At 28.5% G+C, this 13,720-nt stretch overlaps 2 protein-coding genes across 5 annotated transcripts in view; both read left to right on the top strand.

Moving 5' to 3' along the window:
- The window catches only part of LOC107438525 (ventricular zone expressed PH domain-containing protein melted), a 54,852-nt gene that overhangs the window by 14,261 nt on the left and 26,871 nt on the right, over positions 1–13,720 (top strand). The window contains exons 1-4 of one of the 4 annotated variants that reach the window (XM_043040636.2): positions 5,302–5,700; positions 9,068–9,321; positions 10,699–10,930; positions 11,794–11,938. In XM_043040636.2, coding sequence (XP_042896570.1) covers positions 10,722–10,930; positions 11,794–11,938 — 354 coding nt within the window. In that variant the 5' untranslated portion in view covers positions 5,302–5,700; positions 9,068–9,321; positions 10,699–10,721. Of the gene's footprint in view, positions 1–5,102; positions 5,701–6,031; positions 6,173–9,067; positions 9,322–10,698; positions 10,931–11,793; positions 11,939–13,720 lie in introns of those variants that run through there. The other 3 variants (XM_071187300.1, XM_016050831.3, XM_016050834.3) reach the window with 3 other exon arrangements.
- Positions 13,588–13,720, top strand: part of LOC107450407 (uncharacterized) — a 477,566-nt gene continuing 477,433 nt past the window's right edge. Inside the window, exon 1 of the mRNA XM_071187302.1 lies at positions 13,588–13,592. The gene's annotated coding sequence lies outside the window, so the exon portion shown is untranslated. The remainder of the gene's footprint in view (positions 13,593–13,720) is intronic.

Raw genomic sequence — 13,720 nt, forward strand, 5'->3', positions numbered from 1 at the left:
CTTTGACATGCGTCCATTGGCATAAACTGAACATTTTTGTACAATGAGCTTACCCCTCAATCAGTTTTAAATTATGCATAAAAACCAAATAAAATCAAGATATTTTACTCTTTTCTCCATTTCTTATGTAAACAAGAAAGAATATCATTGGAAGTAAATGTAAAGATAATAATGTTTCAATAACTATTATTATAAAAAATAATCAAATATAGGATATATTTGCTCGTGAGATGATTTTTGATGGAGAAAAATTATGTACCTAGATGATTTAAAATATCAATCTGGAAACAATATCCAATAGAAGTTTGATTTGAAAATGTCACCATTAAAAGAAATTATGATCACTATATTGCCCCGGGTCGTTCAGTTTCTATTTTTATGTTAAGACAATGCTTTGTTTTAAATTTTTTTATCATAGCATTGCTAAATGATCAAGTTTAAATTAAATATAATACTTGATTAAGTAATTCAAAGTCTAAATTACAGCAGAAAAAAATAATAAACTGTTGAGATTTGTATTGTATTTTTAATCATTAAATTTGAAACAGTGAAAACGAATTTACAGGCGCATTTTTCTGTTCCCAAAAACTTTTTGAAAAAAAGTAATTTCATTCATTTTTTGAGATTGAGTGAAAATAAGGCTTAAATACATTTTTTTTAGAAATTATCACAATCACATTTGTTTTTGCATCGCATTTCTCTCTGTATTGAGGGAAAAAAATAACTATCACCATCACTGCTGTTTGAAAAATTTTTCCCCGAGAGTGCTTCTTACTGTTATAGCTTAAAGACTATCTGATATTTTATCTGTTTTTTTTTTCTTTTTGCAGTCACTCACGTTTGTAAATGAGTAGCTCATCTCACTTCTTTTTAAAAAATTTCAAAAGTTTTGGATTAATATTCCACTTTTATTAAAAAGAAATTGGGATTATTTTAATTAGAGGGCTTAATAATATCGAGCGTTCTTTGATTCTTTTTTTGCCTTCTACTACGGCACCTTCCTTTCATTCTCGCTCATGTAACGTATGTGTGACGTCAGACTATTTCTCTCCTCCTTTCAATGTTATTATTTTGCAAAAAAATTATTTTTCAATATAAACCTCTATGATTCAATATATATTTATGTTTTCAATAATTGTTTATTTTCTAAAATTATTAAAATTGTGTAATTAAATATCGACCTTATTAATAATAAACTTTAAATTATCCAGTATAATATTATTACTTTACGCACATCCATTTCGGGCTGATTCAAGGTAACTAACAAATCAAACGCGCTTCAGTACTGCAGTAAGAAAGCGCCATAAAAGATCTCATCCCTTTATTACCGCTTCTAACCTCTATTTATGCTTCTATTTTCATATTTTGTAATCTGGCAAACTTATTACGAAAATATTTTAAATAATTCTTGAAGGATTCTGGAACTTGCAAGTTCATTTGAATTTGTTACTCGCTTTATTGATTACATTTTATATTTTATTCTGTATTTTTCTTACATTCTGTTATTGCTGGACATGTTTTATTTCGTGTATTTTTTATTTAATATGTTCTATTTTCGTTTCAATTTTTTTGGGGGACTCCTCACACTATTGTATTGATATATTTTGCGTTGGCTATATTAATACAATATTAGAATGCACTTCTTTTTGAGGATATAATCGTGTGAACTGATGACAAGATTATATCTTTTCATTATTTTTTTCCAGCTTTTTATTTTTTTAATATGAAATTTTTTTAAAAATATTTTTTGAAATATTTTATTTTAATAATTTTTCTATTTTTCTTATTTTTCATTCCATACGTAGTTTTAAATTTCATTTTCTCTCAGATGAATTTAAACTTTAATAATGCCTAAGAAAAATTAAAAGAATAAATATATGAAAAAGATATTGAAATAACTCTGTTTTGGTGAGAATTTTAATTTTCGGTTTCTGAAATTTTAATTCTATTTTGAGTTTTTTGAAATCTGTATGCTATTTTTAGTTTAAGACAGGTCAATTAAACAAGCGAAAATATCTAAAAAAAAAAAAAAAAAACTATGCAAGTAGTTGGTGAACGATAAGGAGTGATCCAACTCATATGATATGAATAGCCTCACGCTAATGGGGAAAGCTTGCGAAGTTTTGCCATCGATAGAAGGTAGAGAGTTCTGCTATACGCCACATGTAGCTGCTCATTTTGACATCTATATATATATGTATTTTAAGCAAAAAATATTTAATTTTTGCGATGCACGCGAAAGTCATTAGAGGTGGATGAAGGGATAAAGATATAATACATGTAAAAGATGTAAATCTATATAAAAAACTTGTCATTTCGTTTCTTGAAAATAGTAAAGGTTTTCAATTTTCTCTTTTTTATTTGAAAATACAAAAGATTTTTAAATTTATTTTTTAATTTTGTTTAAAGTCGGAAAATTTTTAGAGTAGTACTTAAAATGTAATGAAAATAGTAGAAGGAATTTAAAATTTGGTCACTTGTAATTGATCGAAGATTTTTATCTTTAGCATGATAAGAAACAAAAATTAATTTTCATAAAAAAAATGCTTTTGTATTGCCATTTCAACAAAAGTTAGGTCTTACATTAAGATTCGTTTTCTCGTTTATTTATTATTTTTTTCATATTTTCCTCCTTTATTTTGTTCCTTGCATAGAATTTCTTTTCTCTGGTTACCATTCAGTGTCTTATTAAATATATTTGTAATAAAATATTTTGCACTGTTTCAATTGCCTTAAAGTGTAATGATGTGATATCGGGAGCATTTTTATTCTATCGCTGACGTTAAATAATATCTCAATCTTGTAAGTTTAAGTACGCCCGGTGGCTGAGTGGTAGCGCTTCGCGCTGCTGTGCCACAGGTCCTTGGTTCGATCCTTGGGAAGGGCAAGGCCAACTCAGCCTTTCATCCCTTCAGTGGGTCGATAAAATGAGTACCAAGCATGCTTGGGAACTAACACTGGGGGTTCCGCGTTCGGCTGACCACCTGACCGGAACATATGCTCCTGCACCCCAGAGCCCAAGGTCAAGAAAACTGAGATGGGCACAGTCGGCCTTGGCCCTCTTAATGGGCTGTCGCGCCACTGAGTTAAAAGTTGTAAGTTTAAGTATTTATAACATCAATTTTGTGTTTATTACTTTAAATTTGAAGAATTCGGTTGAAATTTGAGACAAAAGGGATATACGCATATACATTTTTATCATGTTTAAAATAATATATGATGAGGGTAAAACAATGATAATGTTAAAAAATTTCTTCGACTTTATATTTAAAATTTTGCTGAAGAATATGTATACAATATGATTAAAAAAAAATTTAAATCAATGTAATGAAAATTTAAATTTTCATGTTAGTGTTAAATGTTTAAATTTTCATTCAAAAGATCTTATACGTTCTTTACGAAAACATATTTTTTAAATGTATGCATAATACAGTTTTTTCAATAGCTAAATCATTAATATTAGAAAATTTATTCCGACAATTTAATTTTTTTTTTTAAAAAAGAGTCCCGTTTAAAATATATACATATTGAACCTTGTTTCCCTTGGGAAATCTATTTATTATGTACGTGGTGCATGATCTCTTATCAGCGAAATACAAGCAATGACATTGGTTTATTTCGTGATAGCAACGTTCTCAAACTAGTAACAGATGGTAGTCAAATTTCGATCATTAATACTAAATGACGAAAAATGCAAAAATGAGTGTTAAATTGTTTTTTCGTCTCATTTTCGTATACAATTATACGTTTGAGCAAATTTAATTTAGATAAAACGTGATATTTATAATCATTATTATTTTGGTTTTGAATTTAAAATGTTATGCAAATTTTTGGCGAAGATTGTTGGTAAGGTACATATAGAGGCTTTAATTAAATTATAGAATTGTTAAAAATTTCTAATTCACCCATGTAAAATTATTTTCACAGAATGAAAAAAAAAAATATATTGATAATTTGCAAAATATTAGATGCTTTCCTAGTTTGAAACCCTGAAAACATTTCCACGAGTGTCTTTGGGTTTTGTTTCAGGTTTTTTTTTTTGTTACCAAAAATTTAAGTTGCGTAAGTATTTCTCCTTTTAATTTCCCTGAAAAAAGAAGTTTTAAATTTATGAAAGTATGTAATTTGGTTATAGTTATATTATATTCTTTATTATCACAATTATTCCAAAAAATAAATATTTAAAAATTGAAGCAAAGTATCTTAAATAAATCTTTGGATAAAGCTACTGTTTTATTTCATGAAAATAAATAATGATACATTGCTATATTTTAAGGTAGTAAGAAAAAACGTTTTAAAGTTAAAATTTCCTCTCAAATGAAAAAAAATATAACTATTCTATATATATAGTGTGGTTTTCATTATACAATTTTATAATGTGAATAATGTATAATAATTGTAAAATTTCAAATGACTAGAGCAACGTGAGAGACGACTAGAGTAATGACTTTTAAAAAAATAGGATTTATAAAATAACAAGATCAATTGAGATTTTGATAAAACTGTTTTATTTCTAAAAGAAAAATTAGAAATACATTTCAAATTAAAAATAAACACTTGAAAGTGATTAATACCTATATATAGCAGGGAATCAAACCTTTAAAATCAGTTAATATTTTCACCGTTAGGTGTTGAAATCCCTTTTTGCATTGACAGGTAAAGAGTCAAACACTCTGCATTCGATTCACACTCTTACGATCACAGTCGCGTGACCACGAAAACCTATTTGGCATTTTTAATTCACCCACAAAAAACGTTAGCCCCTGGTATTAGAGGTTGTAGGTTCGATCCTCAACTTTCAAAGACTCAACGTATACAAAATAATGACTGGTGGACTCCAAATCTGTAGGGGTCACAAAGTCCTCCGAGTTCCCGTAACAAGTCAATACTCTGGAGGTATTAGATCGGAGAAAGATTGTGCTCTGGCTCAGGTCAAAATTATGATCTGTGAATGGATGGATGTTGTGTGAATGTGTCCTCCCTATAAAACGGGAGGTGACGCATGAATGTTGTCTCCGGCTAATCCTTAGGGATGCTTCCCAGACTGCCACCAAAACCTCATAGTGCTGCTAAAGTGCGACGTAAATAAAAGTACCGTACCATTCATCTTGGTGGCGATTAAAAGTGCGTAGTGTGTGAATCGTATGCAGTGCAAACGGTCTCTAATCGACAAAATTTTTGATTTACCGCAAATACAGATTCTCTTTCTTTTGATGGTACTCAACTGAATAAACCGAGCACATTTGAAAAACAGTTTCAACAATAAGCGAACGATTTCGAAACAATCTGTTGTAACTGATTGAGCTGATTGAATGGATTTTATTATGGATTTTAAAAGAAACTCATCCATTTGTTTATATTTCTTACATTTGATAACTATTTTTGAGACAATTCTTATTCTCCGTCACATAAAATTATCTGAAGAAAAATAAAGTAGCCTAGATAAATATTTTTTAATATTTTACTGTTTGTTACACAACTGTGTTTCAATGAAAAAGGAGGACTTTTAATTTGTCACGTTTGTTTTTATAGGGCTTTGAACTTGAATACAGAAATGGAACCGGTTATTTTTTTTCTTGTTTTGTTTTAAAATTCACCGTGTGCGATACTATTTAATTTAGTTCTATTTTGCCATCAAAACAATGTGGTTCACAATGACGCCTAATTTGCTTAAATGCCTTTTTTAAATCAAATAAAATGGTAAGTATTTAATTTGTTACGATTCCTTTAAAGTCGTGATTTTAAGTATTGACTTGATTCTGCTATCATAAATTTTGTCATTTTTAAAAACCACTTCTCGTTTATAATAAAATATCTAAACTGCCCATATTTTTCCTTCCAATGCAAATTTATATCTCATCATTAGAATGTTATTTTAACATTCATACAAATCGCAAATTGAGCTTGCTCTATGTAATCATTTTTATTAATTCAAGTAAGAAAAACCTTTTTTTTCATCCTCTTTGAAAAAATATGGCATTGATTCAAATATTTTTCAAGACCACATGTAACACAAAATTTTTTATTACAGTGTACCAATGATAATAAATGATGATTCAATTCAGATCAACATTCTTATCTTACTAATTTTGCTACAATCAGCTGTAAGAACTTACTCATGCTAATTAGCTATTGAATTTGTAAGATCTTTTTAAAAATCATTAATCAGCATGTATGTTTGTCAAATGTACATTTTATAGTACCACAAAATGCTTTGAGTCTGTTAAGTTTTGTGTTTGTGTTGATTATATGTAACATTCTTATCTCTTTAATTAGTTCCTTATTTCTATATTCTAATGTCACATAATATAATGTGAAAAATTAAGAGCAGAGTAACATGCATGCAGTTATATTGCTATATGGAATTTTACTTGAAATAAGTTAATTTAATGGTACAGACAATATTTAAAATTAAAAAATCAGACTCTAAAATCTACTCTATTTTTTTTAAAAAAAAAAACTATCTTTTTCGATTTATTTGAATTTTTGTCTCAATATATGCACTAAGTTGCTTATGAGCGATAGCAGTCAAAAATATGGATCCTTTAATGCTTGTTTTGTCTTCTATCTCTTAGATTAATCAAGCAAATCATAAACATTTTGTTCCAAATTCAGCTGCTCCCAGCATTAGGACTGGGCGATAAATCGATGCATTGGAAAATATTGATGTTATACAATCATCGCTGATCCGATATTTGGATAGGCAATTTTTCAAAGCATCCGAAATTGCGATTTGCTGAAATGTATACAATGTTTCCTGATGTATTGTTGGCATCGATGACTACACACTCGAAGTTGAGCTTTGTTTCCGATAGTACATTGATGGTTTCAAGTGCGTGCGAAGAGCACTTCTCTTGATCATGGCATCGATTCCTGCAAGCTCGCGCAAAGAGCATTTTCCTCCGTAAGTGTACAGTGACAGCTCTGGCAAGGATAGTTATCTTTCTTCGTTACATGCTTGATGGTTACATCGTGAATCATCACATTGCTGACATGATGTATCCCAATGTGATTGAGAATCAGAGTGTTGTTTTATCTCTTAGTTATGGAAGTGTTTTCTTGCAAATCCTGTTGATTTTTTTTACAATCAATCCTGCCTATTATTGTTTTTTAACCACTATTTTGCAAACATCCATGTCTTTAAATATTGAGAAATAATTATCATTGTTAGAAAATATATAAAATGCAACGTTTATTTTTAAAAGAAATGCAAATTGTTAATATTTTACTTTTATTCTAGGATTAGTTTTACTTTTTTATGCATTCCTTTCTTTTTTTGTTAAATATTGATAGAATGAACTTAATTTAAGATAGAGAAATGTGTAACCTGGATTGAGTTTAAATCAAGAACATAATTTCCTTAATCGATCAATCAATCAAAAAGAGCAAAAATTTTAATCTACACAATACCAAATGTAAAACAATAATATGCCGAAACATCGCAACGCATCATAATATTGCGATGTTAGCTTGGCAGTACATTGCGATGCTAAAATCTTAACATCGCACAGTCCTACCTAACATATAGTTAAAAAAAAAATTGATTTTGCTCAAAATAGTAACTTAACTTAAAAGAGAAATTCAAAGTTTTCATTTTCAGTCATTTTAAGCTGTACCATTCTATAGAGTGATAGGATCAAAATACAGTCGAACCCCGCTATAGTGAACCGTCTGCGGACTCAGTAATGTGTCCACTATAACCGATGGTTCACTATATCCAAATTTTTTGAAGAATATTTTTTGCATAACACAGTTGAATAATTGAAAATTGGCTTTGCAATTTTGCATAAGTTATTTAAAAAATTATTAACTAATTAACAGATAATAAAGCAAAAATTGATGGAAAAAGTAATTACGTCGCTAAATATTAGTTTTATTTTCACATTTTTTCTGAAAAAAATTCGTGAATTTTGATTGAACACAATTTGATTTTAAATTGAGTTCATCAATTTTCTTATCTACAATGTGCAAAGAATGCAAGATTTTTACATTTTGAACAAGATTTCGAACCATCTTAACAAAGCATCTTCTACGTTTTCTCTTTCAGCTCCACGCAGTTTTTTCGATGAAACCATGTTTTTGTCGTATGCCGCAAGAATTGCACTTCGATTTTTCCAAATGTTTGAAACTGTAGATTTTGACAAGGAAAATTCCTTACACAGTGTCGATTGATTGGTTCCATCATCAATACGCTTTACAATTTTAACTTTGTCCTCTATCGAAAACGCTTTTCTCTTTAGAGAATTTGCCATTTTCACTGCTTTTGAAATAAAAATCTTGTCTCAAATAGATAATGTAAGAATATGAAGAGAGCAGCTGTAGAATGAGTTAAATTGTTCCCCTTCTTGATTGTCAAGGGGTGATTTGTAAAGAATATGGTTTGAACAGATAAGAAAATTCCAAAAATTCAGCAGGTGGCCAAGTTAACTAGTTGTAGAGCAAGCTTGGGGAAAAGAGATAAAGCGAGGCTTGTCAGGGAGGGGGGAGTATAAGATAAATGATCTGTTTGACATTTATTACAGTATAGTTAAAAGTGATAAGCATAAAGGAGAGTAATATGACACATTTTATAGGAATGCATTCATTTTCAGTCCCAACACCTACAAGTTTAAAGATGGAGGACTGAAAAAGATATTTAAAGAAATGAAATTTGAGTCCACTATAACCGAGTTTCCAAGTTCTAAGCTGTTCACTATAAGCGTTAAAAATGACATTATTTAAATAGGAATACGGACGAGACCACTAAAAAGTTCACTACATCCGAGTGTTCACTATATCCCAGGTTCACTATAGCGGGGTTCGACTGTATATACCTCTACTGATGTTACTTGTCAAATCAAACTTAGTCTATGTTGGGATTTATTTTGTTTACCTTTTTGTTGTAATTTGTGGCATGTCGCTAGTTGGCAGTCAACCACTGCAATGTCAGACAATGATATTCAGTAACTTACATTTCTGAAATGTTCTGTATAAATTACTAGAACCTTTTTTTCAATGTAATGTTTGTATAAATATTGCTATTAGTTGAATCAGTTCTATTTTCTTTTTGTCCGCTATCTCATTTCAGAGAAACTATGGGACATAATGAATTTTCACCAACATAAATAGCTTGCTATAGCTATGATGTGAGAGGAAATTTAAAGCTACTTTGAAACTCCTCTGTTCTTCAAAACTACAGTGTGTTGTACTTCGAAAGCAAACTTTTGCTACTAGTGACGCATGGATCATGGATTTCTGTATGATTATCTTTGAACTGGCTGTTGTATTAAAATATTTTTGTTACGGTCGACACGTTTTCACCTGTTATCTGATGTATGATTTGTGAGTGTATTCTTTTCCCAAAAAATTAATGATGTCTGCTATTTTCTTTGATCAGATAGTCTTTTTCTTCTACTCTGTGACGAATCAAAACATACATTTAGGATTAAAAAGGCAACATTGCTCTACGCTAAATCTAGCTGTGATTACATGATATGTCTACATGCTTTACGTTGTAAACTTAGTGTGCTGGCCAATTCTTTTCATTTGTCTATTTGGTTGATTACTAAGCAGAACATTATTTTTTGATGCAATAATAACTGATAAAATGCTTGAGTGAATGGTTTTTTCACTGCCTTTCTCTTTTGACAGGCTATTAATGTTATGTTTTTTTAAATTTTTTTTTTACCACAAGTAGGGTTGGTATGATGTAAATCACATGTTTTTTTTCCGTTTTTTAAAACTTAGATTTAAAGCTCTGGATTTTTTTAAAATCATTGATTTGAGCTAAATTTTTTTTTATTCAGTTTAATTTATACAATATTTTTAAAATGGTTTTCCAGAAAAATAAGGCGATGGAAATCTATGTAAATTATTATTAGATGTCCATATTAAACTAATGAATAAAAGGTGACTGTGTGAATTAAAGTTACGTGAAGCATTTAAATAATTATTTTTCATTATCTGTATAAGAAATACATTGCCATTTATTCAACTTAATTCTATTATACTTAATTACTTAACTGTTTATTTAAAGACAAGAACTTTTTAATCTTTTTGATTATGTAGTTTGTGCATATAAATAATGAAGGAAAACTTGTTCTTCCCAAGAGTAATTTAGAATAATTTTTTATTTTTTTCATCTTTCCCGCTCTAAATTTATTCTTCATTTGATATTTAACTCACAAATTAGATCTTTATCTTTTTAGATTCATGAAGATGTTGAGCTTTATTAAAAATAACTTTGATTCTGAGATTAGTTTGCTATAATCATGAAACACTTTCAATCATTTTAGCTAAAAATATTAAGTATTTCAGTTACAGCCTGATTTAGAAATTAGGGCACTGCACTTATTAATTAGTATATTTAAGGTCATCCCCTCGAGCTATTGAGAATGAGACCTAGAAGAATGTGGAAATCCAATCATTAGATCAAAAGTTTTTCAGGGTGGTCCTTTATTGCGCACTGTACATTTAATAATAATTTTTTGTTTAAAAGTTGTAGTGTCGTTAAAATTAAAAATAGTGATAACTTAGAGAAGTGTGCTTAAATGGTTCTTTTGTTTTTAGCTTTTCTTTTAAGTGCAAATAATGATTCCTTTAGCTGAGAAAAATTAAAAATCAAAAAAAATAAGTATTTCTGTGGTCACTTTATTGATGTTGAAATGATTTTTGTATTATTATATATTTGTATGTTTATTTTGTATTTTTATTTGACAGATTCCTTATGACAATATATCATCATGCATGAACTTTTGGCTCAAGTCTTGACTAACCGTGATCTTTCCAGAGCTGGTGATCTCTTTTCTATAGATGACAAAAATTTAGTTACTGACATTTCCGAAGTGTTGTCTAAAATACAAGAAATTGCTAGTGCTTCAGATTTTACACAAAATGACAATAACCAGAGTGTTGTAGAAATTTGTATCACTAGAGTGACATCAGCGATAAGGTAAATTGTTTTTAACTTTGTTATTCAGTGTACAAAAAAAAAGAACTATATTTTTTTATTTCATTTTCACTTAAAAGTTACTAATCCTCATAGTTTAAGGGGTAGATGTGGAATATTTCAATTAATTAGTGTGGATAAAAATCTAAAACAAAATCTACCTTCTCTAAATAAAATACATTTTTTTCCCCTTTTTCGCCAGTTTAAGAGAGAGGGATAAAGAGGAAATATTTATTTCTTTTTCAGAATTTTTTTTGTTGATGTAGTACTTATTTTTTCCTTTTAAAGAAAGGTTAGAATGGTCTATTCCTTAGGCTGTTATATCATGTTCAGGGAAGGAACATCTGAATGCAGGACTTTTCATTGCAATATGCAGGATTATATTTTTTTACCCTAATGTTTAGCTAAGCTCTTATATAAAAATACGAGTTATATTAAATATATCTTAATTATATCTTAAGCTATTTCGGTGGAATAGTTGGGCAAATATTCATCAAATTGCTTTTTGCTGGAAATTGCTAGAAAATATTGATTAGCTCTCAAATGAATCTACATCTTGACTGCATTGTAGAAATTTTGTCTTCAACCTTTACCAAAGGATGAAGATCCTCCTCATGCTAAAATTGCTTCAGATTTTGTGAGCTGTATAAAGTGAAGCTGAATAAAAATTTAGAGAATTCTTGTTATTTATTTTTCTGACTGAGATTATAAAAAGTAGTCTAAAAGAAATAATAATAAAAATTGGAAAAAAATCGAAGGCAGTTCCTGAGTGCAGTAACCACTTTAATTTATAACTGATTAAGAGGGTATCTGCTATATTTGGTTTTTATTTTAATTAGCTATTAACGTGCAAATATTTTTTTTAGAGATACTGGTACAATTGAACAACATGCACCAGCTATGGTATCACTTTTGGAATCGTGCCTTAATCACGATCTTCGACCTTTACCAAAGGATGAAGATCCTCCTCATGCAAAAATTGCTTCAGATATTGTGAGCTGTATATTTTTAGTAAGTTCATTGTATTTTTTAATGATATTCTTTAATATGACTAAAATAATGTTCTTAATCATATAAATGCTAAAAAAATGAAGCGACTAAGTATTTTTTAAATAAAAAATTATATCTAAATTTGTAGGAATGCAAAAGATTTTTAAAAAAAAATTTCTATTAATTATCTATGTGCTATCATTTTCTATTATAAAAAGACAAGATGTATGAAACATACAGTTTAAAAATTAAATTACTAGAATAACAGAGATTCCTCAGAATCCTTTCCTTGTTTTATTATATTAAAATATATGCACTTAGTAACTATTTCTTTCTTTAGACAATTCTATTTATAAATTAATCCAAAGCTCTAGTTTGTATTTCACGCAGTTGTAAAACTTAAAAATTAAAAAAGAAAATTGCAAATTATAACAAAATAAAATATTAAGATTTCATTTAGTGTATTTAAAATTTCGTTGAATAAAAATTAAAAAAGAAAATTGCAAATTGTAACAAAATAAAATATTAAGATTTCATTTAGTGTATTTAAAATTTCGTTGAATATGAGAAATCTCAAAAAAATAATGAAATAAATCGAAGAAAATTTAAATATGAAGTCAATTTTTTTTCTTCTGCTCAAAACTATAATTTCTGCTACTGTAGATGAATTTTCCAAGTATTAAATGCCTCATGCTACTCATTTAAGGAGAGTGGGAAAATGTAGAAAGTGGAGAAATTACATTACCTTGAGATGCCTATTCTATTTACAGAGTATAAGCATTTTAAATTTACTATAAAATATTTTTCACTTCCATTAGAATTTTGTAACTATCAGTCTAGGTTTTTGATAGTTTTTGAAATTTTTTTATGCTTGTCATGTCAAGAACTCAACCCTGGTTACAACAGAGGTGGAAGCCAGATAAGAAAGCATTTTTAAACTATTGGAAGCATCAATAAATTTCATTGAAAAACTGGGTTTCATTTTGCTCAGATAATGCATTAGTTGTTAAAGTAAGGTGTCATTAGGTTATAATGTTGTACCATTTATTTCTATTTTGGGTAGTTTATTTATTTAATACAGTTTTTAATATTTCCGAGTACAAATGATGTATTGCTTAGAGGAGATACTTGGAATTAAAACATTCTATTTTGATTATTAATTAGTTGAAGTAGGAAGTGGTTTTTTATAATGTAGTTAGTATACTGTTTTACTGATCAACATCATAATCATGGATCAATTCTCCTGACAGAACTTCCTGTTAATTGACATTGAGCTTATCAACAAATCCAGGTTGATGAAATAGTTATTTTATTAACAAAATATATTAAATAAGGTTAATTGTTGTGAGAAAATTTTGTAATTTGAGAGAATGCATATCAAATATTCGAAAAATTATCTTAAATAAAGCACTGTGGTCTCATGAAATTATTACCATTCAAAAGTTTGCATTTTCATGTCATGCCTTGGTCACTATCTGCTAGAATTTTTATCATAACTTCTTGTGCATTGTACGTTCAGTATTGTTCGGTGTATTATTTAGTTAATCATAAAATCTAGGCTATAATAATAATAATAATAATAAAAATTTTTATTTTTTTCATGAAACAAGAGAATTCTTAGCGAAAGGTCTAAAAAATATAATGATTAGAACATAGTGCAACTGTTACAAGTCAATTAGTATATATGAAGAAATCCTTTAGAAATCCCTTTCAATGAGATAAAAATAATTATTTTCGTTTTGTGGCTAGTTGTATATGTATATTGAAATTCCTCTGCAATTAAATGCTATTGTAAGACTTATA

Source organism: Parasteatoda tepidariorum, chromosome X1 (genome assembly GCF_043381705.1).
Source record: "Parasteatoda tepidariorum isolate YZ-2023 chromosome X1, CAS_Ptep_4.0, whole genome shotgun sequence".
Lineage (NCBI taxonomy): Eukaryota > Metazoa > Arthropoda > Arachnida > Araneae > Theridiidae > Parasteatoda > Parasteatoda tepidariorum.